The sequence below is a fragment of the Hyperolius riggenbachi genome, chromosome 9, assembly GCF_040937935.1.
Source record: "Hyperolius riggenbachi isolate aHypRig1 chromosome 9, aHypRig1.pri, whole genome shotgun sequence".
NCBI classification, from domain to species: domain Eukaryota; kingdom Metazoa; phylum Chordata; class Amphibia; order Anura; family Hyperoliidae; genus Hyperolius; species Hyperolius riggenbachi.
Window position 1 is genome coordinate 282,447,069 of NC_090654.1, and position 23,972 is coordinate 282,471,040.

General features: G+C 46.4%; 1 protein-coding gene across 1 annotated transcript in view; it reads right to left on the minus strand.

Annotated features, from left to right (window-relative positions):
* Nucleotides 1–474: 474 nt before the first annotated feature.
* SLC25A29 (solute carrier family 25 member 29) overlaps nucleotides 475–23,972 on the minus strand; it is a 62,870-nt gene continuing 39,372 nt past the window's right edge. The window contains exons 3-4 of the mRNA XM_068252366.1: nucleotides 6,101–6,184; nucleotides 475–1,325 (exon numbers count right to left, since the gene is read on the minus strand). Of these exons, the coding sequence (XP_068108467.1) occupies nucleotides 543–1,325; nucleotides 6,101–6,184 (867 nt within the window). The 3' untranslated portion in view covers nucleotides 475–542. The remainder of the gene's footprint in view (nucleotides 1,326–6,100; nucleotides 6,185–23,972) is intronic.

Here is a 23,972-nt window from a genome sequence, read left to right on the forward strand (position 1 = left end):
GAAAGCCTTGTGCCTGTGCAAATAGCACAAAGCCAATCAGGTATAGCGTTGTCTGCTAAGCCAGAGCAAAACTGGTTGCGAACATCCAGAGCGTCCCAGCGTTGAATCTGTGGTCTCAAGGAGGGTGTAGGAAGTCTTTGGAGGAACTGAGGTAAGTATCTAACTTGTTTTTACGTACAGGTTTACTTTAAGTCTGTGGTTAATAATTCCCTCTACAACGAAAATAGCAATTTTTTGGTGGACTGACCCTCTAAGTTTATCCGCCAATGGCCAAGCGTTCTAAGCCAAAATGGCGGATCAGTGACTCTCCCAAATGTTCATAATCTCAATAAGAGATTCACTTTATTAAATGAATGCAGTAGATCCCGGAGGAATCCTAGGATCGCCTCACCACTTCTGTTTGGTAGCGGTGATCGGTGTGTTCAAATAAGGCCACACTCTATTATACATCTGAAATAAAACTCCATCTAAAGCTCCTATAAACCAATTATACATATAATTTCTGTACAGCAAATTTATACAACTCACATATAAAAATAAGTTTACATGGGCGCTTGTTCACGCACATCAGCGCGGGAAATCTCCATGCTGTTTGGCTGTTGTAACGCAGGTCCCGTTTCACATTCACCAGTGGGGCTGTCTGATCTCATGTACATGAGGAACAGCGTGACAGTGGCAAAGGTAGCAGCATTGACAGGGAAAGCCCTCAGCAAGGTAGACGTCAGACCTCTCGAGAACACCCTCAACCCCTCCACTTGGTAACTCTTTCTGACGCAGTCCAAAATGCCGTTGTATTGGTTCACACCACCAACGCCATCGGCTTGAAGGCGGGATTTGATGACGTCGATGGGGTAGGTGGAGAGCCAAGACACGATGCCAGACATGCCTCCAGCAAACAACAGCTTGGGGATAATGTACCTGTCGTTGATTTCACAATGAAGGTACCTGCTGAGATAATCGTAGGTCAAGAAGTAGAAGCCAAAGCTTGGGGTTTCCCTGAAAAAAGTGGTCACCATGCCTCTGTTGATCCCCTTCCAACCTTCTTTGCGGTGGATTTTGACCAGACAATCTAAAGAATTCTTGTAGGTCTTGGATCTGGATTTGTACTCTCCGGTGCCCTGCAGCTGCATCCTGGTTTTGGCCAGTTCCATAGGGCAGCAGATCACACACTGGATGGCACCTGCTGCAGCGCCGGCCAAGAACTGGTTCAACGGGGTGTCGTTACCGAGGTATCGAATGGTGTTCCCTTGAACGCCAAACACCAGAGCATTGATGAATGTCAGTCCCATCATGGGGGAGCCCACTCCTTTGTACAGTCCCCATGCCTGGAAATACAAAAAGCCACAATGAATAAAGATCAAATGTTCAGTATAAATTACATTTCAATCCACTAAGCAGTAGTGTTGGAGTTCGAATTCGGGGTCTTGCATTCGGAAACCTGAATAATGCCAAACACTGCAGTTCAGCACCCAAAGCTATTGGAGAGCGTCACACCGGAAGCACGCTGAGAACCACATGTGAGTGACCTCCCCATGACCCTGTCCACTAGACGCTAATATGCAGCGTTTTTATTCAGGTTTCCAAATGCAGGACCCCGAATTCTAACACCAACACTACTAAGCAGCAGCACTTGTCAAAACAAAACATGAAACACATATCATTGGTGTCACTGGTCTCTACTGAATGGATAGGCTGCATTCTCAGTGATGTCACTGGTCTCTAATGAATGGATAGGCTGCATTATTAGTGATGTCACTGGTCTCTAGTGAATGGATAGGCTGCATTATCAGTGATGTCACTGGTCTCTAGTAAATGGATAGGCTGCATTCTCAGTGATCTCACTGGTCTCACTAGAGTAAATGGATAGGCTGCATTCTCAGTGATGTCGCTGGTCTCTAGTGAATGGATAGGCTGTATTCTCAGTGAGGTCACTGGTCTCTAGTAAATGGATAGGCTGCATTCTCAGTGATGTCACTGGTCTCTAGTGAATGGATAGGCTGCATTCTCAGTGATGTCCCTGGTCTCTAGTGAATGGATAGGCTGCATTCTCAGTGATGTCACTGGTCTCTAGTGAATGGATAGGCTGCATTCTCAGTGATGTCACTGGCCTCTAGTGAATGGATAGGCTGCATTATCAGTGATGTCACTGGTCTCTAGTGAATGGATAGGCTGCATTCTCAGTGATGTCACTGGTCTCTAATGAATGGATAGGCTGCATTATCAGTGATGTCACTGGTCTCTAGTGAATGGGTAGGCTGCATTCTCAGTGATGTCACTGGTCTCTAGTGAATGGATAGGCTGCATTCTCAGTGATGTCACTGGTCTCTAGTGAATGGATAGGCTGCATTCTCAGTGAGGTCACTGGTCTCTAGTGAATGGATAGGCTGCATTCTCAGTGAGGTCACTGGTCTCTAGTGAATGGATAGGCTGCAGTCTCAGTGATGTCACTGGTCTCTAGTGAATGGATAGGCTGCATTCTCAGTGGTGTCACTGGCCTCTAGTGAATGGATAGGCTGCATTCTCAGTGATATCACTGGTCTCTAGTGAATGGATAGGCTGCATTCTCAGTGATGTCACTGGTCTCTAGTGAATGGATAGGCTGCATTCTCAGTGATGTCACTGGTTTCTAGTGAATGGATAGGCTGCATGCTCAGTGATGTCACTGGTTTCTAGTGAATGGATAGGCTGCATTCTCAGGGATGTCACTGGTCTCTAGTGAATGGATAGGCTGCATTATCAGTGATGTCACTGGTCTCTAGTGAATGGATAGGCTGCATTCTCAGTGATGTCACTGGTCTCTAGTGAATGGATAGGCTGCATTCTCAGGGATGTCACTGGTCTCTAGTGAATGGATAGGCTGCATTATCAGTGATGTCACTGGTTTCTAGTGAATGGATAGGCTGCATTCTCAGGGATGTCACTGGTCTCTAGTGAATGGATAGGCTGCATTCTCAGTGAGGTCACTGGTCTCTAATGAATGGATAGGCTGCATTCTTAGTGATGCTGCTGGTCTCTAGTGAATGGATACGCTGCATTCTCAGTGATGTCACTAGTCTCTACTGAATGGATAGGCTGCATTCTCAGGGATCTCACTGGTCTCTACTGAATGGACAGGCTGCATTCTCAGTGACGTCACTGGTCTGTAGTGATTGGATAGGCTGCATTCTCAGTGATGTCACTGGTCTATAGTGACTGGATAGGCTGCATTCTCAGTGAGGTCACTGGTCTCTAGTGAATGGATAGGCTGCATTCTCAGTGATGTCACTGGCCTCTAGTGAATGGATAGGCTGCATTCTCAGTGAGGTCACTGGTCTCTAGTGAATGGATAGGCTGCATTCTCAGTGATGTCACTGGTCTCTAGTGAAGGGATAGGCTGCATTCTCAGTGATGTCACTGCCTGGCCTCTAGTGAAGGGATAGGCTGCATTCTCAGTGATGTCACTGGTCTCTAGTGATTGGCCAGGCTGCATTTTCAGTGATGTCACTGGTCTCTAGTGAATGGATAGGCTGCATTCTCAGTGATGTCCCTGGTCTCTAGTGAATGGATAGGCTGCATTCTCAGTGATGTCACTGGCCTCTAGTGAATGGATAGGCTGCATTCTCAGTGATGTCACTGGTCTCTAGTGAATGGATAGGCTGCATTCTCAGTGATGTCACTGGTCTCTAGTGAATGGATAGGCTGCATTATCAGTGATGTCACTGGTCTCTAGTGAATGGGTAGGCTGCATTCTCAGTGATGTCACTGGTCTCTAGTGAATGGATAGGCTGCATTCTCAGTGATGTCACTGGTCTCTAGTGAATGGATAGGCTGTATTCTCAGTGAGGTCACTGGTCTCTAGTAAATGGATAGGCTGCATTCTCAGTGATGTCACTGGTCTCTAGTGAATGGATAGGCTGCATTCTCAGTGATGTCCCTGGTCTCTAGTGAATGGATAGGCTGCATTCTCAGTGATGTCACTGGTCTCTAGTGAATGGATAGGCTGCATTCTCAGTGATGTCACTGGCCTCTAGTGAATGGATAGGCTGCATTATCAGTGATGTCACTGGTCTCTAGTGAATGGATAGGCTGCATTCTCAGTGATGTCACTGGTCTCTAATGAATGGATAGGCTGCATTATCAGTGATGTCACTGGTCTCTAGTGAATGGGTAGGCTGCATTCTCAGTGATGTCACTGGTCTCTAGTGAATGGATAGGCTGCATTCTCAGTGATGTCACTGGTCTCTAGTGAATGGATAGGCTGCATTCTCAGTGAGGTCACTGGTCTCTAGTGAATGGATAGGCTGCAGTCTCAGTGATGTCACTGGTCTCTAGTGAATGGATAGGCTGCATTCTCAGTGGTGTCACTGGCCTCTAGTGAATGGATAGGCTGCATTCTCAGTGATATCACTGGTCTCTAGTGAATGGATAGGCTGCATTCTCAGTGATGTCACTGGTCTCTAGTGAATGGATAGGCTGCATTCTCAGTGATGTCACTGGTCTCTAGTGAATGGATAGGCTGCATTCTCAGTGATGTCACTGGTCTCTAGTGAATGGATAGGCTGCATTATCAGTGATGTCACTGGTCTCTAGTGAATGGGTAGGCTGCATTCTCAGTGATGTCACTGGTCTCTAGTGAATGGATAGGCTGCATTCTCAGTGATGTCACTGGTCTCTAGTGAATAGAGAGGGTGCATTCTCAGTGATGTCACTGGTCTCTAGTGAATGGATAGGCTGTATTCTCAGTGAGGTCACTGGTCTGTAGTGAATGGACAGGCTGCATTCTCAGTGATGTCCCTGGTCTCTAGTGAATGGATAGGCTGCATTCTCAGTGATGTCACTGGTCTCTAGTGAATGGATAGGCTGCATTCTCAGTGATGTCCCTGGTCTCTAGTGAATGGATAGGCTGCATTCTCAGTGATGTCACTGGTCTCTAGTGAATGGATAGGCTGCATTCTCAGTGATGTCACTGGCCTCTAGTGAATGGATAGGCTGCATTCTCAGTGATGTCACTGGTCTCTAGTGAATGGATAGGCTGCATTCTCAGTGATGTCACTGGTCTCTAGTGAATGGATAGGCTGCATTATCAGTGATGTCACTGGTCTCTAGTGAATGGGTAGGCTGCATTCTCAGTGATGTCACTGGTCTCTAGTGAATGGATAGGCTGCATTCTCAGTGATGCCATTGGTCTCTAGTGAATAAATAGGCTGCATTCTCAGTGAGGTCACTGGTCTCTAGTGAATGGATAGGCTGCATTCTCAGTGATGTCACTGGTCTTTAGTGAATGGATAGGCTGCATTCTCAGTGATGTCACTGGTCTCTAGTGAATGGATAGGCTGCATTCTCAGTGATGTCACTGGTCTCTAGTGAATGGATAGGCTGCATTCTCAGTGAGGTCACTGGTCTCTAGTGAATGGATAAGCTGCATTCTCAGTGATGTCACTGGTCTTTAGTGAATGGATAGGCTGCATTCTCAGTGATGTCACTGGTCTCTAGTGAATGGATAGGCTGCATTCTCAGTGATGTCACTGGTCTCTAGTGAAAGGATAGGCTGCATTCTCAGTGGTGTCACTGGCCTCTAGTGAATGGATAGGCTGCATTCTCAGTGATATCACTGGTCTCTAGTGAATGGATAGGCTGCATTCTCAGTGATGTCACTGGTCTCTAGTGAATGGATAGGCTGCATTATCAGTGATGTCACTGGTCTCTAGTGAATGGGTAGGCTGCATTCTCAGTGATGTCACTGGTCTCTAGTGAATGGATAGGCTGCATTCTCAGTGATGTCACTGGTCTCTAGTGAATGGATAGGCTGCATTCTCAGTGATGTCACTGGTCTCTAGTGAATGGATAGGCTGCATTCTCAGTGATGTCACTGGTCTCTAGTGACTGGATAGGCTGTATTCTCAGTGATGTCACTGGTCTCTAGTGACTGGATAGGCTGTATTCTCAGTGATGTCACTGGTCTCTAGTGAATGGATAGGCTGCATTCTCAGTGATGTCACTGGTCTCTAGTGAATGGATAGGCTGCATTCTCAGTGATGTCACTGGTCTCTAGTGAATGGATAGGCTGCATTCTCAGTGATGTCACTGGTCTCAGGCACACCATTTGACTTTGATTACTTACAGTTTCTTGCTTGATGATGGACTGGAAGCAGTGGATAGTCCCACGATAAAGCGGTTTGGATACACTCTGAACTTGGAGACGCACCTACAACAAAAGAAAACACTCGGTCACCGGGTGACTTAGGGCTTCCTGTTGCATCATGGGTACAAAGTCTGCCTATCACTGTGCATTCATTACACTGTCACCACAAAGCATGGAAAATGGATTAACACAGATGTCGCAGGAAGCTGAGTGCGGGACAATATACATACATGACAGACTGATGAGACACACAGAGAGATGAGATGAATTGTTATACGGGATACTGAAGAGGACTAAACGGATCCGGCCCGTCCTAAGCTTTATAGAGGTCAATGAGATGCTATGAATTCCGGCTTGCATGCAAATTTCATGCAGACTATGCAGCATTAAACTGGGATCAAAAGCAGCAGTACGTGCATGCAATTGGCTATATCCCAGGTAGCCTGGGATAATACAATTTGCATGCAAATCAGAAAAGTTATCGTTCCACCCGCACACCCAGTGCCCACCCACCACGCTGAACCTGCTAACTACTATCAATCATTAGAGTTTAGTGTGTTGTCAGTTGGCGATCAGGAGCGAACAGGAACTGCTAAAGATCATGGGAAGTGTAGTTCTGTGTCCAGACATTAACCAATTACCCTACTGCTAGGAAAGTGTCATGAAACCAGATGATGCGCGCATAAATCTGCAAGATACGTGTTGGTGTTGGTGGTGGTGGTGGGGGGGGTTTGGCTTCAGCTCTATGTTACCCTATGCATGCGCGGTCCGTCCATGCACCTGGCGTCATCAGGCGCCCATCTCCGTAAGGGTCCTGGCATTTGGCATGTGTGGTTCAGTCTTTTGAGAACCACGTGTGTGTAAGACACGTACGGTGGCGGGTACATGATTGCGCCTACCGAAGTTGCCAGCTGGACCATGAAGGGGACTCACAGGATGCCGAGTGACTTGGCAGGCTAAGGGGGGATGGAAGAAGCCCCAGGTTAAGTCCAGATTTGTTTTGTTTTTCTCCACTGTTCTGGGTCCCTTTCAAAGTCCCTTTAACTTGAGCAGTGCCTACACTGTGGACAGTTTCGGCCCATTGAGCCTTTATCTTGATAAAGAGACCCAGCGCAGTCCCAAAACTTTACATTTATAAGTTATATCTAACAACAGCAACAAAACTGCATAGGAGACGCTGGTATTTTCTCAAGGCAGCACTAGCAGGTGACTGATTGCTCTGGGGTAGCCTGAAGTCATTCTTTAACACCAGTGTAATTATACAGTCACACAACAGGTTGGGCCGCCTGCCTTTCCCCGGGTCGTTGAAGAGCCACATCTCGTTCAAGGACAAGTCCTGCCCCAACCTGCCCGGCCACCATAACACAAGCCTCCTGTGCGAACAGCTCATCTGCACAGCAATTAAGCCAGTTGTGAAACATGTCAAGTTTACAGCACTCAACATAACACTGCAAGTCAGGTGACACAAGCTGCTCACGCAGGGATGGGCGCCAACCAATCAGGGCCCGCGTAGCAGGGGCTCGCACCAACCAACGTCACGTTTGGGAACAGAGGCAATGTGAGTGTTCTGCTTTATCTCAGCTGAGCAGTAGTACTTCCACATTCCACAGAACAATACTCACTACAGGCTCTGCATTGTTCTGCATCCTGCTGGCCAGGAGGGGTCCGGTACACAATGTCCTGCAGGTCATAAAGAACCTGTCCACATTCATTATGTCTGTAAGCTTAGTGCTAGTTAAAGGGAACCTGAAGTGACAAGGACATGGAGCTGCCATATTTGTTTCCTTTTAAACAATACCAGTTGCCTGGCTGTCCTGCTGATCTCTTTGGCTGCAGTAGTGTCTTAATCACACCAGAAACAAGCATGCGGCTAATCCAGTCAGACTTCAGTCAGAGCACCTGATCTGCCTGCTTGTTCAGGGTCTATGGCTAAAGGCCTATTTCTACTATGCCATTTTAAAGCGGACCTGAACTCAGAACTAAGCAACAGCACAATAACCTCTAAAGAAGAACATTTCTTTGTTACAGCTGATACAAATCCTGTAATAAATCTGCAGTGTGTCTACTTCCTGCTTTCACAGAAGCAGACATAGGGTTAGCATCCTGTGTTTACCAATTAGCTGCTCTGCCATGGCAGTCAGCTGACACAGCTGAGGGATCAAATTACAGATGTGATTAGTCAGAGATGAGCGGGAATTAGACAGGCTAAACTCTAAATACACACAGGGTGCATTTCTTGCGGTTTTCTTTCTGTCCTGTGCAAGAGTTCAGGTCCACGCCCCTTTTTTCTAAACTCCCACCTTCAGATAAAAGAATTTGGCTCTAGTTCCAACACCTGCTCCATTTCTATAAATTCTTAATTCTTAGTTTGAGGGAAAAAAAACTTGTAGGAGGCGCCCAGGATATAACTTGAACTTCAAATCATAGAGTCTAGATGTAAATCGGACCTCACCTCCATCAATGAACAAACCTTATGGGTTGAAGTAAATTAATTGATGCACAAAAAATAAGACAACGCATTTCAGGGGTTCCGGCCCGCTTCCTCAGGTCGATAACAAAGTGCCTAAGTCTGCAGCAGTATCGGGTGTGGGCGCCCACTTAGGCACTTTATTATTGTTCTTTGGAAGTTGGCCGGTACCCATGAAACGCGTTGTCTTATTTTTTGTGCATCAATTAATTTACTTCAACCCATAAGGTTTGTTCATTGATGGTGATAAGACTGATTTACGTCTATACTGTATGATTTTAAGTTCAAGTTATATCCTGGGCGCCCCCTACAAGTTTTCTTTCTCAGTCTGACCCTTCGGGGTAGTATATGGTGCACCACGTCTCCAAATAACTAAGGAGTGCAATCGACCAGCACCTGCCGAAGCAGATCTGGGATACCGAACGGGAACGGTTATTTTCCCGTAGGCTCTGTTGGTGGTTGCAGGAGTATAATCGATTACTCTATCTTAACCTCCTTTTACCTAACGATACTGCACCATCGGGCTCCTGATCCGTCTCATTCAGGGCCAGACAGAGGCGAGACAGGCTCTAGCCTCAGAGCGCAGTGTTGGAGGGGGCGCAGGGCGGGGCCGAGTCAGAGGCGAGAGAGGTTAGAGCCTCGTCGCTGTGTAGGAGGGGGCGCAGGGCGGGGCCGAGGCAGGAGAGGCACTAGCCTCAGGGCGCAGTGTAGGAGGGGGCGCAGGGCGGGGCAGAGGCAGGAGAGGCTCTAGCCTCAGGGCGCAGTGTAGGAGGGGGCGCACATCTCTCTCAGTTATCATTCCCCTATTGTGTTTGAAGCAGGGAAAAATAAGAAAAATGGCACATGGCAGTGACTGCAAGCCAGAGAACTAGAGATTAAGGTGTTGTGGGGGTTGGGGTGGGGGTCTTAGTCTAATAGCAATCAGTGTGTGACGGCGGGGGTGAGAGGGATGGAGGGAGGGGCCTCTTAGTGTAATAGCAATCAGTGTGTGACGGCTGGGGTGGTAGGGATGGAGGGGCCTCTTAGTGTAATAGCAATCAGTGTGTGATGGCTGGGGTGGGAGGGATGGAGGGGCCTCTTAGTGTAATAGCAATCAGTGTGTGAAGGCTGGGGTGGGAGGGATGGAGGAGGGGCCTCTTAGTGTAATAGCAATCAGTGTGTGACGGCTGGGGTGGGAGGGATGGGGAGGGGCCTCTTAGTGTAATAGCAATCAGTGTGTGACGGCTGGGGTGGGAGGGATGGGGAGGGGCCTCTTAGTGTAATAGCAATCAGGGTGTGACGGCTGGGGTGGGAGGGATGGGGAGGGGCCTCTTAGTGTAATAGCAGTCAGTGTGTGACGGCTGGGGTGGCAGGGATGGAGGGGCACACTTTGGTGTCTCAGCCTTGGGTGCTGGAGGACCTTGTCCCGGCTCTGCTCTCATTACAGAACCTTGGCGGTTAGAAGTATAACCACCAGCAATTAACCCACAATCCTAATTCTTAGTTTACTGTGTGTCATCTGAGCCAGTCATGTGAAACTCTCGATATAGCATCCGTCACCCACCTCTGCGTCACGGGAAAATAAATAAAATCGTTCAGCCTCGCTGGTACTACCTGCAGGTGATAATCAGCTGAGAGCGTGACGTTCACATCTATTTCAGGCATCGCTTTTAAATATTAATGGACTGTGCGCGACCCCACCATTCTACTGCAGGTGTAACGCGAGAGGCGGGAGATCGCCAAACTCTGCGGCTCAATCAGAAAGTGTTTAAGGGCTCACTTGAGCCGGGAATCGCGCGATTCCCGCTCACCGCAAACCGCTAGCCCATGTAATCCTATGGCAGTGTTCTCACTGCCACGATCCCGGCGTTAACCGCAAACGCGTTACATGCAGCGGTTTGCCGGTGAATCATGAGCGATCGCGATTAGCATGTATAGAACCGCAAATTGTGATCGCTCCCAAAACGCTAATTCATCCAGTGATTTTTTTCGCGTTCAACGCGGAAAAATCACTCCTGCAAAATGCTAGTGGTAATCGCTAGCGTTTTGCGATTCTAGGTGTGAACGGGGCCTTAAAGTGGACCTGAACTCTTGCACAGGACAGAAGGTAAACATATAGAAATGCACCCTGTATGTATTTAGAGAGTTTAGCCTGTCTAACTCCCCCTCATCTGTGGCTAATCACCAGTGTAATTTAATCTCTCAGCTGTGTCAGTTTAGGAATCTCCTCTGCCTCGGCAGAGCAGCTAATTTGTAAACACAGGATGTTAACCCCGTGTCTGCTTCCATAAAAGCAGGAATTAGACCCACTGCAGATTTATTGCAGGATTTGTATCAGCTGTAACAAATAAATGTTTTTCTTTAAAGGTTATTAAGCTGTTGCTTATCTTTTAGAGCAGAGAGGAAGTTCTGAGTTCAGGTCTGCTTTAAAGAGGAACTGTAGTCAGAATAACATAATGTATAAGATTGCTTATTTGTTTTGCAATATTCAATTTGAAATGATTCAGTCAATATTTGCCCATTGTAAAATCTTTCCTCAACCTGATTAACTTTCTAAAATATATAACAGGCAGCAACATCTTTTTGTGCTGGCAGGTGATCACTTCTTAAAGTGTAACTGTCGGGCATAAAATCAATTCTTTATTTTGATCTGATAAACTAAAGTAATAAGGATGCTAATCAGGCAATCCAAAAGTTAAAAATTTGCTATTACTTTTCTTGTTGATAAATTCCCCAGTTTACCGGACTCTTATTTGGTACCTTGCTGCAGAAAGGAAGTTGCAGGGCATGCTGGGTTGTCTTTTTTTTGCTTCTTTACTTCCCCTCAGACATAACTAATGCAGCCTGATTGGCTGAAGTCTCTTTCCCTCCCACCCCCGTTCCTCTCTGATTGGCCAATATTTCTCATGCTGAGACAAAGCACTTTCCTATACAAATCCACGTCAGCATACCATGGGTTAGCTCCGCCCCTTTAACCCCCTCAGGACATGTAACTATAAATTCTAAGATGGCTGCCCCTGCCAGTGCTTTTTTTCATCTGTCTCAATTCCCTCAGGACAATTATAAGGAAAAGGATATGAAGATTTTTATTTTACTCTTACCAGGCCGTATCCTGCGGCCACCGCTCAGGTTCTGCCCCTCTCCTGAGTGAAGCTCGCACGGCGATGACTTAAAGAAAAGTTATCCGTGCGAGACCCCTTCTGCTGGTCTGTGGGGTTATAGGAGTCGTCCGCATGCGGAAACGTATAGTGGCGGAGTTTGGGGGCACCATGGATATCCCCCGAGAACAAACGCCTATACACCTCTCAAGAGAGGAGGGAAAACTTCCGCTTCCGGGTACACTGACGCTGCGCTCCATGGTTGGAGGCGGCGCCCTGACGTCAGACCCATACACCTTGCTCGGAGCCACCAGTAGGAGGAGGCGCTGCGCTACGTAGACTGCGTGAATACGTAATGCGCATGAGCAGTGCAAAGAGGGGGACGCTGAAGCGGCCATATAATGGCCGGGAGCCGCTGCTATAGCGCTGACCACCAGAGCTCTGCCGCGTTGGAGGAGGTAAGAGGGAGTGTTAACTACCTCCCTACATCTTTTTATGACACTATCATATGCATGGTCGGCTCACAAAGATGTTATATATATGTTCCAACAGATCCAATTGGCATCCAACATTGTGAGTCAGCCAAGTCACTGCTTAAATTCTGAAAGGTAGGCATAGCTAATTACCTTGGGGATACCCCCGCTTGCTTCCTTGAGCTGGAAACTTTGCCTACCACTCACACATTTATATATTCTTTTTCATAGTGGGTTTTTCCCAATATGGAGGAGGATAATCGGCCTGCCCATACATCAGACCAGCCACCGCATGATTGGTAAGAGTTGTTAGCAGCGTGAGTATTAGGTAGGAAAAGAGGAGGACATAATATACATTGACAGTTTTGCATTATTCTCTGTCTTTTCTCAGCCCCCAAGATCCTGGATCTTCCAAGAGAACACCCGATGCCTCACAGGCAGGGGGTTCATCTTCGGGGTCAAGCAGAAAAGCTACCTCAAAATCACGTCCCCGACACCCTAATGAGCCTCCTGATAATGGGAGAGAATATTGTTGTGCTTGTGGGGAATCTCCGATGCCCGGAAAATTAGTATGCGCAGATTGTCTTTATTCACTACCAAAGGAGAGACAGCCCCCCATGCCGGACTTGCCAGCATTAATCAAAAACATAGTACAACAGACCCTAATTGAACATAGTACATCTTCAGCTGGAACGCATCCCAATCAAGGAGAGGATATTTTATCTGAAACTGAGGAAGGTTTAGATAATGAAGATTGGAAAGTAGGCTTTGATTTTGCACTAATTGATCCCTTTATTAGATCCGTCAAAGAGGCTATTCTTTGGGAGGAGGAGTCAGAACCTCCCAGTAAATCTAGACGTTATTATCCCCATCTTAATAAGGCTACTTCATCATTTCCCGTCATGGAGGAAGTGACAGAATTAATGAGGGAGGAATGGTCCAAGATTGAAAAGAAGACACCATTAATTAATAGATTTCAAAAAATGTACCCTTTAGATGGAGAATTAACACAACAGTTGGACTCCCCACCAATCATTGATGCATCAATTGTACGCTTAGCTAGACATACCACATTACCGTCAGAGGATTCAACACCTTTTCGAGATGTAATGGAAAGAAAGATAGAAGCTGACCTCAAGAAGGCATATACCTGCATGGGGGGAGCATGCCGCCCTGCGGTGGCCTTAACTTCAGTGGCTAAAGCATTAAAATCCTGGACAGACAATCTTGAGGGGGCAATCCAGGCTAAACTCGACAGGGAATCCCTTATTCAGTATTTAGAGGATTTTCGTGTGGCGGCGGAATTCATCGGCGAGGCCGCGTTCGATATCATTCGCTCGGCTTCCCGGGCTATGTTATATTCCGTAACTTCAAAAAGGGCCTTATGGTTAAAAGCATGGTCCGCTGACCCCAATTCTAAAAGCACATGGTGCAAAATCCCCTTCGACGGTAAGTACCTATTCGGGCCAAAACTAGATTCAGCCATTTCCAGGGTGACCGGGGGGAGGTCTGGATTAATCCCTCAAGATCGTCGTCTAAAAAGACAACGAACCGCTAATAGAGTTAACTTCCAATCTCGCTACAGGGACACTAACGCTGCGAGAGGAGGACGAAATTTTCGTCGCCAATGGCAAACAGGACAATCCAACCCTACCAGATTTAATAGGCAACGCAACACGAACTCGAATCCCCAACCTTCAAAATCTTTCTGAGAACACGCCCGCTCACACGCCAAAAGTGGGGGGACGATTACAACTATACAGCAAAGTGTGGGCGGAGCAGGTGCAAGACCCTTGGGTAGTCAATACGATAAAAAGAGGACACTCATGGCGATTCAAACAGGGTCCTCCCCCGGACCACTTCCAGGCAACAACGATGCCAAAATCGACGGAACGCAAAAACGTACTGTTCCAATACCTAGCAGAATTAATCGACAAGCACGCTATAATACAAGTACCACGGCCGCAGGAGTTCACAGGCTTCTATTCACCACTATTTTTTGTGACAAAGAGGGCGGGAGATCTACGGCCAGTGTTAGACCTCAGACTGCTGAACAGACAAATCGATTTAGAGTCATTCAAAATGGAGTCCCTCCAAACAATATTACCATTAATCCAGTTGGGCGATTGGCTAATTTCACTGGACCTCGCAGATGCATACCTTCATGTACCGATACAGACCGAATATCAAAGATTTCTCAGATTCGCAGTAGGACCGCAACATTTTCAATTCAGAGTACTGCCTTTCGGCATTTCAACAGCTCCCAGAACATTCACAAAAATATTAATAACAATTATAGCCCTGCTCAGGGAAAGAGGACTACGAATCCATGCCTATTTAGACGACATTCTACTAATAGCGGCCTCGCAGCAGATAGCGATCCAGCACAGGAAAATACTACTCGACACTCTAGAGAGCTTTGGTTGGCTTGTCAACTGGAAAAAGAGCAACTTAAACCCATCACAGAGACTGCTCTTTCTAGGAGCGGAGATAGACACTTTGAAAAACGCAGTACAGCTCCCTGTGGAAAAGACGAGGGCGATTATATTGAAAGTGGTGGCAGCAGAGCAAACACAACCCATTCAAACAAGAGAATATCTGCGTCTCCTGGGAACAATGACTGCAACCATTCCCATGGTACGGTGGGCGATGTGGAATATAAGGATAATACAGATAAACTTCCTCAACCAGTGGGACGGAAAGTCAATGAATCAGCCAATATTTATTCACTCCGCAACCAGACAGCAGCTAACTTGGTGGAAGGATCCACACAACCTATCAAACTACCACAACTTGCAGACCCAAACACCTCTGATATTAACCACCGATGCAAGTCAGACGGGTTGGGGGGCTCACCTGAACCGACGATATGCGCAGGGCACCTGGCCTTACCCGACAGTAAACATATCGGCCAATGTGTTGGAGTTGAGGGCAGCAGCCGAAGCGATCTATCACTTTGCAGAACTAACTCGCAACAGCAGCCTACTTCTAAAGATGGACAATACATCCGCGGTAGCATATGTCCAAAGACAGGGGGGAACACACAGCCGCTCTCTCCTCAGGGAGGTAACCCCAATAATGTCATGGGCACAACACAACCTAGTCAGCTTACAAGCGATTCATATTCCAGGAGTCAAGAATCTGATAGCGGACAGACTGAGCCGTTATCGTTACGACAACAACGAGTGGACGTTGAATCAGAAGATATTCAGAATGATATGTCGAATATGGGGTCATCCCCAGATAGATCTCATGGCCACCCCCTTCAATACGAAATGCAGTATGTTCTTTTCCCGCTACAAGTTCAAGGAGGCATTGAGTTGGGATGCGCTGACATCAGAGTGGACGCACAGTCTGGCATATGTGTTCCCCCCGATCCCAATAATATATCGACTACTAATGAAGATTCAACAAGAAAGGACCACAGTTATAGCAGTGATCCCAAACTGGCCGCGCAGACCTTGGTACCCGTTATTACAGAAACTGTCTATAGCACCACCAATCCCTCTTCCATGTCCACAGGATCTATTAACCCAGGGAGAACTGGTCCATCCCAATCCGAACATGCTATCTTTAATGGCTTGGAAGCTGAAAGGCAAAAACTACTAACACTGGGATGCAGCAATACCGTAATAGAAACGCTTTTACGGGCTAGAAAGAAAACGACCAACGCCACATATCACCGTATATGGTACAAATTCACAGAATTCGCAGCCAGAACTCAGGCTAATCCCTACGATCCGAGGGTAACGGAGGTCTTGCAGTTTCTACAGCAGGGACTAGAACTAGGTCTAGGAGTTAATACCCTGAAGGTGCACATTTCTGCACTTTCATCTCTAACTGACCAGAAATGGGCAAATCATCCTTTAATAGTGCAATTCATAAAAGCTGCCACGAAAATAAGACCCGCCAGGAAAAATCTTTATCCTCAATGGGATCTACCACTTGTGCTGCAGGGGTTATCAAAAACACCATTTGAGCCGGTATCGCAGTGTTCTTTGCACAACCTCACAGCTAAAACAGTATTCCTGATCGCAATCACATCAGCACGTCGAAGTTCAGAGCTACAAGCCTTAGCCTGTGAGAGCCCATACCTACAATTCTTTCCAGACAGGGTGACTCTCAGACCCGTGGAAGAATTCATCCCCAAGGTGGTGTCCTCATATCATTTTAATCAGGAGTGGGATCTACCAAAGTTTACCGACACAACTATGGAGTATCCAAATTCATTAGATGTACCAACGATACTATCCACCTACTTAAACTTAACTCAATCCATCAGGAAAACAAAGAGACTGTTTATAGTTCCATCAGGCTATAGGAAGGGACAACCAGCTACATCGAGAACGATAGCCACATGGATAGTGGGGGCAATCAGAACAGCTTATAGAGCAATGGGCAAGGAGCCCCCAGAACAAGTCAGAGCGCATTCTACGAGAGGAATATCGGCATCATGGGCCGCATATACCAGAATATCGGCAGAGACCATCTGCAAGGCAGCCAACTGGTCGTCCATTAGTACCTTCATGACACATTATAAGGTGGACCCAGCAGCGGGTTCTACAACTGATTTCGGGAGAAGCATTCTCTCGGCCTCACAGATTAATTTATAAGTGGGTTAACACTGTGTGATATTTGTGCAGAAATTAAATAACATTGTTTAAAGCATGACTATTGCCAACCCGTGTCTTCTTATTAATAGTTAAATCCCATGGTATGCTGACGTGGATTTGTATAGGAAAGCGGAAAATTGTATACTTACCTAACCAGTAATTTTCCTTTCCTGTACAAATTCCACGTCAGCATACGGGATTTCCCACCCACACGTTGGAGGGAATACTACTAGTTACAAAAAAGCACTGGCAGGGGCAGCCATCTTAGAATTTATAGTTACATGTCCTGAGGGGGTTAAAGGGGCGGAGCTAACCCATGGTATGCTGACGTGGAATTTGTACAGGAAAGGAAAATTACTGGTTAGGTAAGTATACAATTTTCCGCTTTCTATTGCAGAGCTGGGTGGGAGTGCCTGAAGACTGGGAGGAGGGCGGGCAATGCATACACAATCAGGCAGAAGAGAGTTAAGGTGCATACACACATCAGACTATAGTCTTTGGAAAATGAAAGATCACAGACCAATCTTACCACCCTTCATGTAGTATGAGAGCCATACCTACAGTCTATTCTATGGAGCTGAACTCCCCATCAGAAAAAAAAATCTTTGCAAGATGCTGCACACACAGATGCTGTACAGACACAAAAGATCAGTATCTGCAAAAGATCTGTTCCTGCCCAAAATCCATTCCTGCAAATTGCAATGATAGTCTATGAGATCTGCAGATCATCATACACACCTTGTTTAACTGACATTCATCTGCAGATCAGATCCACCAGGATGGATTTTCAGATCTGCAGATGATTGCTTGATCTGCAGATGAATGTCAGTTAAATCATGTGTGTATGATGATCTGCAGATCTCATAGACTATCATTGCAATTTGCAGGAATGGATTTTTGGCAGGAACAGATCTTTTGCAGATACTGATCTTTTGTGTCTGTACAGCATCTGTGTGTGCAGCATCTTGCAAAGATTTTTTCCTGATGTGGAGTTCAGCTCCATAGAAAAGAGTGTGTAGAGTATGGCTCTTATACTACAGGAAGGGTGGTAAGATTGGTCTGTGATCTTTCATTTTCCAAAGACTATAGTCTGATGTGTGTATGAGCCTTAAGGGCCTATTTCCACTACACACAAATTGGATGCAGAATTGATGCAGAATGGATGCAGAAAAAGTGACTCCAATGAATTCCTATGGGAAAATCTGCATCAGAAAAATCGCGTTTAGTGGAAACAGGCCCATAGGCATTCATTGGAGACCGTTCTTCTGCATCCAATCTGCGTGTAGTGGAAACAGACCCTAAGGGCGAAAATTACATCAGGATTGGATTCTAGATAGACACAGTTAAAATGGAGAATACTAAGAAGGATTTTGTCTTTTTTTTACTATACAGAAATCACTAAAATCAAAATGTGGACTGGGCAATACATGTGTTATGTAAGTAAAGCAAGTATTTATCTACTTATATATGTTTTTTTCCTTAGATAGTATGGCTGACAGCTCCTCTTTAATGTTACTGAGAGTTCTAAAGCCAGCAGAAAATCTAGCTGGTCTCCCAAAATGCTCGGGGGAGGTGGAGGGGAGGGATACCGTGTAATAAGCAGCCTGCACCCTTACTGTGAGCTTGTGTACTTTATCTCAGTACCATGCCTGGTAGTCAAAAAGTGGAGGAATACAAGAAATAAAAGACGAGAGGGAAAAGATCAGGGGCAGGATACTCTGTTCCTGGAACTTACAGCTTTCTATGGCTATTGCTACGTCCCCCAGCACCCGAGACCTTGATGGAGTTATCCACCTAGACTCATATTGTTATTATCATATTTACATAGTAACATGGCAGACTGGGCGAATAACTCTCACCAGAATGTAGCTAAAACAGGAGACAAGAATGCAAGGACAGCCTGCCTCCTTCTCTGATTCAGCATCCTTATTCACACACAAGGAACTTCCTTACAGAACATACGAACTTTGTCCGGAACACAATGATCTGACCGAGGTTACAGAGAAACCTTCACAGGGCACTGCACAATGCCAGGCTGGCAGGAAGCACCAATAAAGGCATGCTGAAAATAAGGAACATTAAAGTAGACCTTAAAGGGAACCTGAAGTGAGTAAAATAAACACATAACGTAGCTGCAAATGAATATTGCATACTAACCTCACCATCAGTTCCTCTTAGAAGCTCACCATTTTCTTCTTACAGTGATCCCTTCAAGTTCTGACAATATTTTGTCAGAACTGAAATATACCAGTTGCTGTCAGTTATATATCAGCAGCTGTCGGTTACAACTGAATTAGCAAGGTAATGTCCATGTTTCCCTATAGCTCAAGTGGGCGATATTACAGTTTATCAGTGTGCTGACCTGGAAGCTGTTATGGGGTAATAGCCATTTTCCAAATGGAGGACGGAGAATTCCATTGATCACAGTGGACACATGGGACGCAGGAGAGGAGAAAGAGATTGAAGAGTAGACTATGAGAGAGGTACGTATGACCTGTATATAATTATTTTGACTTTTTATTTTCAGTTCAGGTGGGGGCTGCTATATTTATTTCCTTTTAAGCAATACTAGTTGCCTGGCTATCCTGCCGAGCCCTGGCCTCTAAAATATTTAGCCATAGACCCTGAACAAGCATGCAGCAGATCAGGTGTTTCTGGCATTATTGTCAGATCTGACAAGATTAGCTCCATGCTTGTTTCTGGTGTTATTCAGACACTACAGCAGCCAAATAGATCAGCAGGGCTGCCAGGCAACTGGCATTGTTTAAAAGGAGATAAATATGGCAGCCCCCATAGTCTCACTTCAGTTGTCCTTTAAGTCACAATAGGAAGCCCATATTTATTAAAGGACACCGGAAGTGAAAAGGAAATTGAAGCTGATATATTTACTTCCTTTTAAAAATATGTACATTTCCTGGCTGTCCTGCTGATCCTCTACCTCGTTGGGCGTCAGGTGACATACACACGCCTAATAGTCAGCTGAGGCGGTCGTTATCAGCTGACTTAAAGGGGAACTGAAGTGAGAGGTATACGGAGGCTGCCATGTTTATTTCCTTTTAATCAATACCAGTTGCCTGGCAGCCCTGCTGATCCTCTGCCTCTAATACTATTAGCCATAGCCCCTGAACAAGCATGCAGCAGATCAGGTGTTTCAGACTTTAAAGTCAGATCTGACAAGACTAACTGCATGCTTGTTTCTGGTGTTATTCAGACACTACTGCAGAGAAATAGACCAGCGGGGCTGCCAGGCAACTGGTATTGATTAAAAGGAAATAAATATGGCAGCCTCCATATACCTTTTACTTCAGTTCCCCTTTAAGTCAGGCATGTGTATGAGGTTTGATACTTTTAGCCATAGGCCCTGAACAAGCATGCAGATCAGATGTTTGACTAGATTTGCCTCATGCTGACCACTCCTCACTCCATCTCCTGTGATGACTCATGCTGTCTGCTCTCCACCCAGACAGCATGAGTCATCAGCAAGCTTGGTTGTTACACAAATTAGATTATTTGAACTGCATTTGGCTGAATGAGTCAGAAAATGTTCAAAGTAAGAAACCCTCATCCGTTTCAAAATATGACCGTACATCCGCTACTGGATCCCTAATGGACGTTTCCACAGGCTCCACAGGGTGCTGTATTTTTTAATTGCTACTGTTGACTTACTTTCCGACAAGTCTGAGTAACAGAGTTTAATGAGTGAAAAGCGGACAGAGAACTAAGCGATGTTCACATACTACACATTACTCGCTCAACCCCCTCTCTCCCCCATCACAGCGGAGGTGCCCTTTAAGGGACAACTACATTTACACATGTTAGTCCAATTATCCATCTTCTTCTCAGAGTGCATAAAAAATTGGGAAACGTGGGCCCCCTTCCTAGGACATTTTTCATAGAGATCTGAGATTCAAGAAATCTGTCCTCTGTGGCCAGCATCCCACTAACGCTCCTGGTCACACTCTCCTGTCTACCAAAAAGTAATCTAAAGCCCGGTACACACTTTCAATTATAATTGGCCAATTACTGCCCAATTTTATCACTTCCATGTAGTATGAGGGTTTCAGTACACAATCTGCTCATAGTATTCAATATCTGTTGACCTTCATACTACATGGAGGTGGTAAAATTGGTCAGTGATTAGCCAATCGTAATAGAAAGTGTATGCCAGGCTTAAAGCCTTGTAAACACCTTAAATTTGGATTGGCCAATTATTGGTCAATTTTACCATCTACAGTATAAGGGTCAAAAGATTGTGAATACCATGAACATATTATGTAGATAAACTCTCATACTAAATTGAGGAGGTAAAATTGGTCAGTGATTGGTCATTAAAAACTGGAGGTGTGTACCAGGCTTAAAGAGAACCCGAGGTGGGTTTGAAGAATATTATCTGCATACAGAGGCTGGATCTGCCTATACAACCCAGCCTCTGTTGCTATCCCAAACCCCCCTAAGGTCCCCCTGCACTCTGCAATCCCTCATAAATCACAGCCACGCTGCTGACAAACAGCTTGTCAGAGCTGGCTGTGTTTATCTCTATAGTGTCAGTCTGCTGCTCTCCCCGCCTCCTGCAGAACTCCAGTCTCTGCCTGCATCCCTTCCCTCCCTGCTGATTGGAGGGAAGGGACGGGGGCAGGGACCGGAGCTATGCAGGAGGCGGGGGAGCAGCTGAGACTGACACTACAGATGTAAACACAGCCTCACAGCACGGCTGTGATTTATGAGGGATTGCAGAGTGCAGGGGGACCTTAGGGGGGTTTGGGATAGCAACAGAGGCTGGGCTGTATAGGCAGATCCAGCCTCTGTATGCAGATAACATTCTTTAAACACACCTCGGGTTCTCTTTAAGGGTGTATGCACACAACCAACTTTACCGCCTACATGTAGTATGAGAGCTTACCTACACACAACACTGTTGGCCCCTCATTTCCAGGTGTAGGGAACCTATGGCTCGGGAGCCAGATGTGGCTCTTTTGATGGCTACATCTGGCTCACAGACAAATCAGTAGGGGCTGATTCACTAAACTACATTGCTCAAGCAGCACAGCTTAGTGTGGCAGCGCAAGTAACGTTTACAAAGTAGACACACTACGCTACTGCTGTAGCATGCACTACTAACTTAACCGTGCTACCCCAAAACGAACGGCTGCACCAATTGTCCCACTCTGGATCCTGTCAGGCCCAGTGACTTTGTAGAACGATATCCCTGCACTTCGATTGGCCCAATATGCTGTCTGTCACTTGACAGGCAGCCTATCGGGCTAAAGTGTGGAGATCTCGTCCTACAAAGTGAATCAACCCCCAAGTCAGCTAGCTAATTGTACAAGCTGTTAGTCGGTATTTCTCCTGTCTGGCTCTCGGGGATATTGCTGAAACCCAAGAGAAGCTGAAGACATGTCTGATACTTCCACTGCCCAGCGGATCAACTGTATGCATATCACTGTCGTAACAGGGACGTGAGCCCTCTGCTGCGCATGCGCACTGTCCCAGTTTGAAACATATTGTATGGCTCTCACAGAATTACATTTTAAAATATGTGGCGTTTATGGCTCTTTTAGCCAAAAAGGTTCCTCACCCCTGATATAGCCTAAAGTATCAACTATCCGGCATGTCTGAGGGGATACGGGGACAGTTTTGGGTGTGTTTTGCAGTGATTAAGATACTCACCAGGGCTATCTTCTAGCCTTTCTGTTGCTTCTAATGCTTCCTGGCGTCTGTGCATGGCTTATGGCATGTCACGGGACCATGTCAAGTGACATTGCCGGGAGCCGTGCATGGAGGACCTCGGAAAGCTGCTACAAGCTACAGGAAGATTAGAAGAGAGTGCTGGACATGGCATGCACACGTATCCGGCACCAGGTGATCCCCACCAGTGCCGGATACTTTGCTGTACATGGAAGTTGTACAATTGACCAATTGTTGGCCAGTCATAACCGGAAGTGTGTATGCACCCTAAGAGGTGGGACTTCTGAAGCTGTGGATGAAATTTCCGTGACCAAGGATGTGGCTTCGGCCGGCCAAAGATGAGGCTTCCAACTGCACTGTCATTGACCACTGTGGTGTTGAAACGCCCCACGCTGGCCTCTCAACCTGTGAGGTTTTTTAGGTAGGCAGACAACTGACAGTGCTCAGGGGAAGGGAGGAGGAATTCTAGGCCACCATCCCCAGATCTTTGTATCGAGAAATCTTAGATATCACATCCTATTCACCTTTCTGATGCACTCTGCGGAGCAAACAGACAAACTGGACATGTGCGTGTTACTACACTTACCCTTTAAAGTGAGTCTGAAGCATTAAAAAAAAATACTCACTTAAGGAGAGGGGAGGCTCTTCCCATGCCTCCTACGGTCCCCGCATTCCACCACAGGCTCCCCGTTAGCAGTCTCCGTCTAATGGGTCGTTGACTGCTCTCTGGCACTTCGGGAGCCCGAGATGGGCAGCATCGTGCGTGAGAGCGCGTGCTCGCGCATGTGCACTACGGAGCGGCCAGTCTTCAGGCGCACTCGGGCTCCCGTAGACTTCTGAAGTGCTAGAGAGCAGTCCCCGACCCATCAGTTGGAGACTGCTAACGAGGGAGCCAGCGGTGGATGAGGACACCGTGAGAGTAATGAAAAAGGCTCTATAGGACCCAGAGCCTTCCCTCTGCTTAGGTAAGTATCTTTTTGAGGGATTTTTTTAGACGCTTCAGGCTCCCTTTAAGTAAGTCTTCCACAGTAAAGCCAGACATTGATTCTACCGTCATTCTAATAAGCAGGGTGAGCATGCAGTGGGACACGGTAAAGATGGCAGGAGATGATTGTGGTATACAGTCTAACATCGAGATACAATCTGAGACAACGCCGCTACAGTGTTCTAGGATACAGGCTGATTTATTGTCTGTGACTCGACCCCAGAGTGGAGCCCATTTCAGAATTATAATCATTTGTGGACAGAAAGAAGAATTTATCTGGGCGATACTTACTGGCCGCAAACTGCGTGGGGGGGAGCCTTATGCCTCATCTACAACAAAGTAACACTCTTAAGACATCCCCTAGCTTGGAGAGCAGAGGAAAATAAAAGCAAACAGTGCAATACAACATAGTACATAACATGGAGGAGACACAATAACAGAAACAGGAGACCTCAAAGTGAACCCACAATCAGTGATGAGCAAGAAAACCAAAAAATGCAAATTCTGGTTTGATGGAAATATAGATCTCACATGGGTGGAGCCAGAACTTT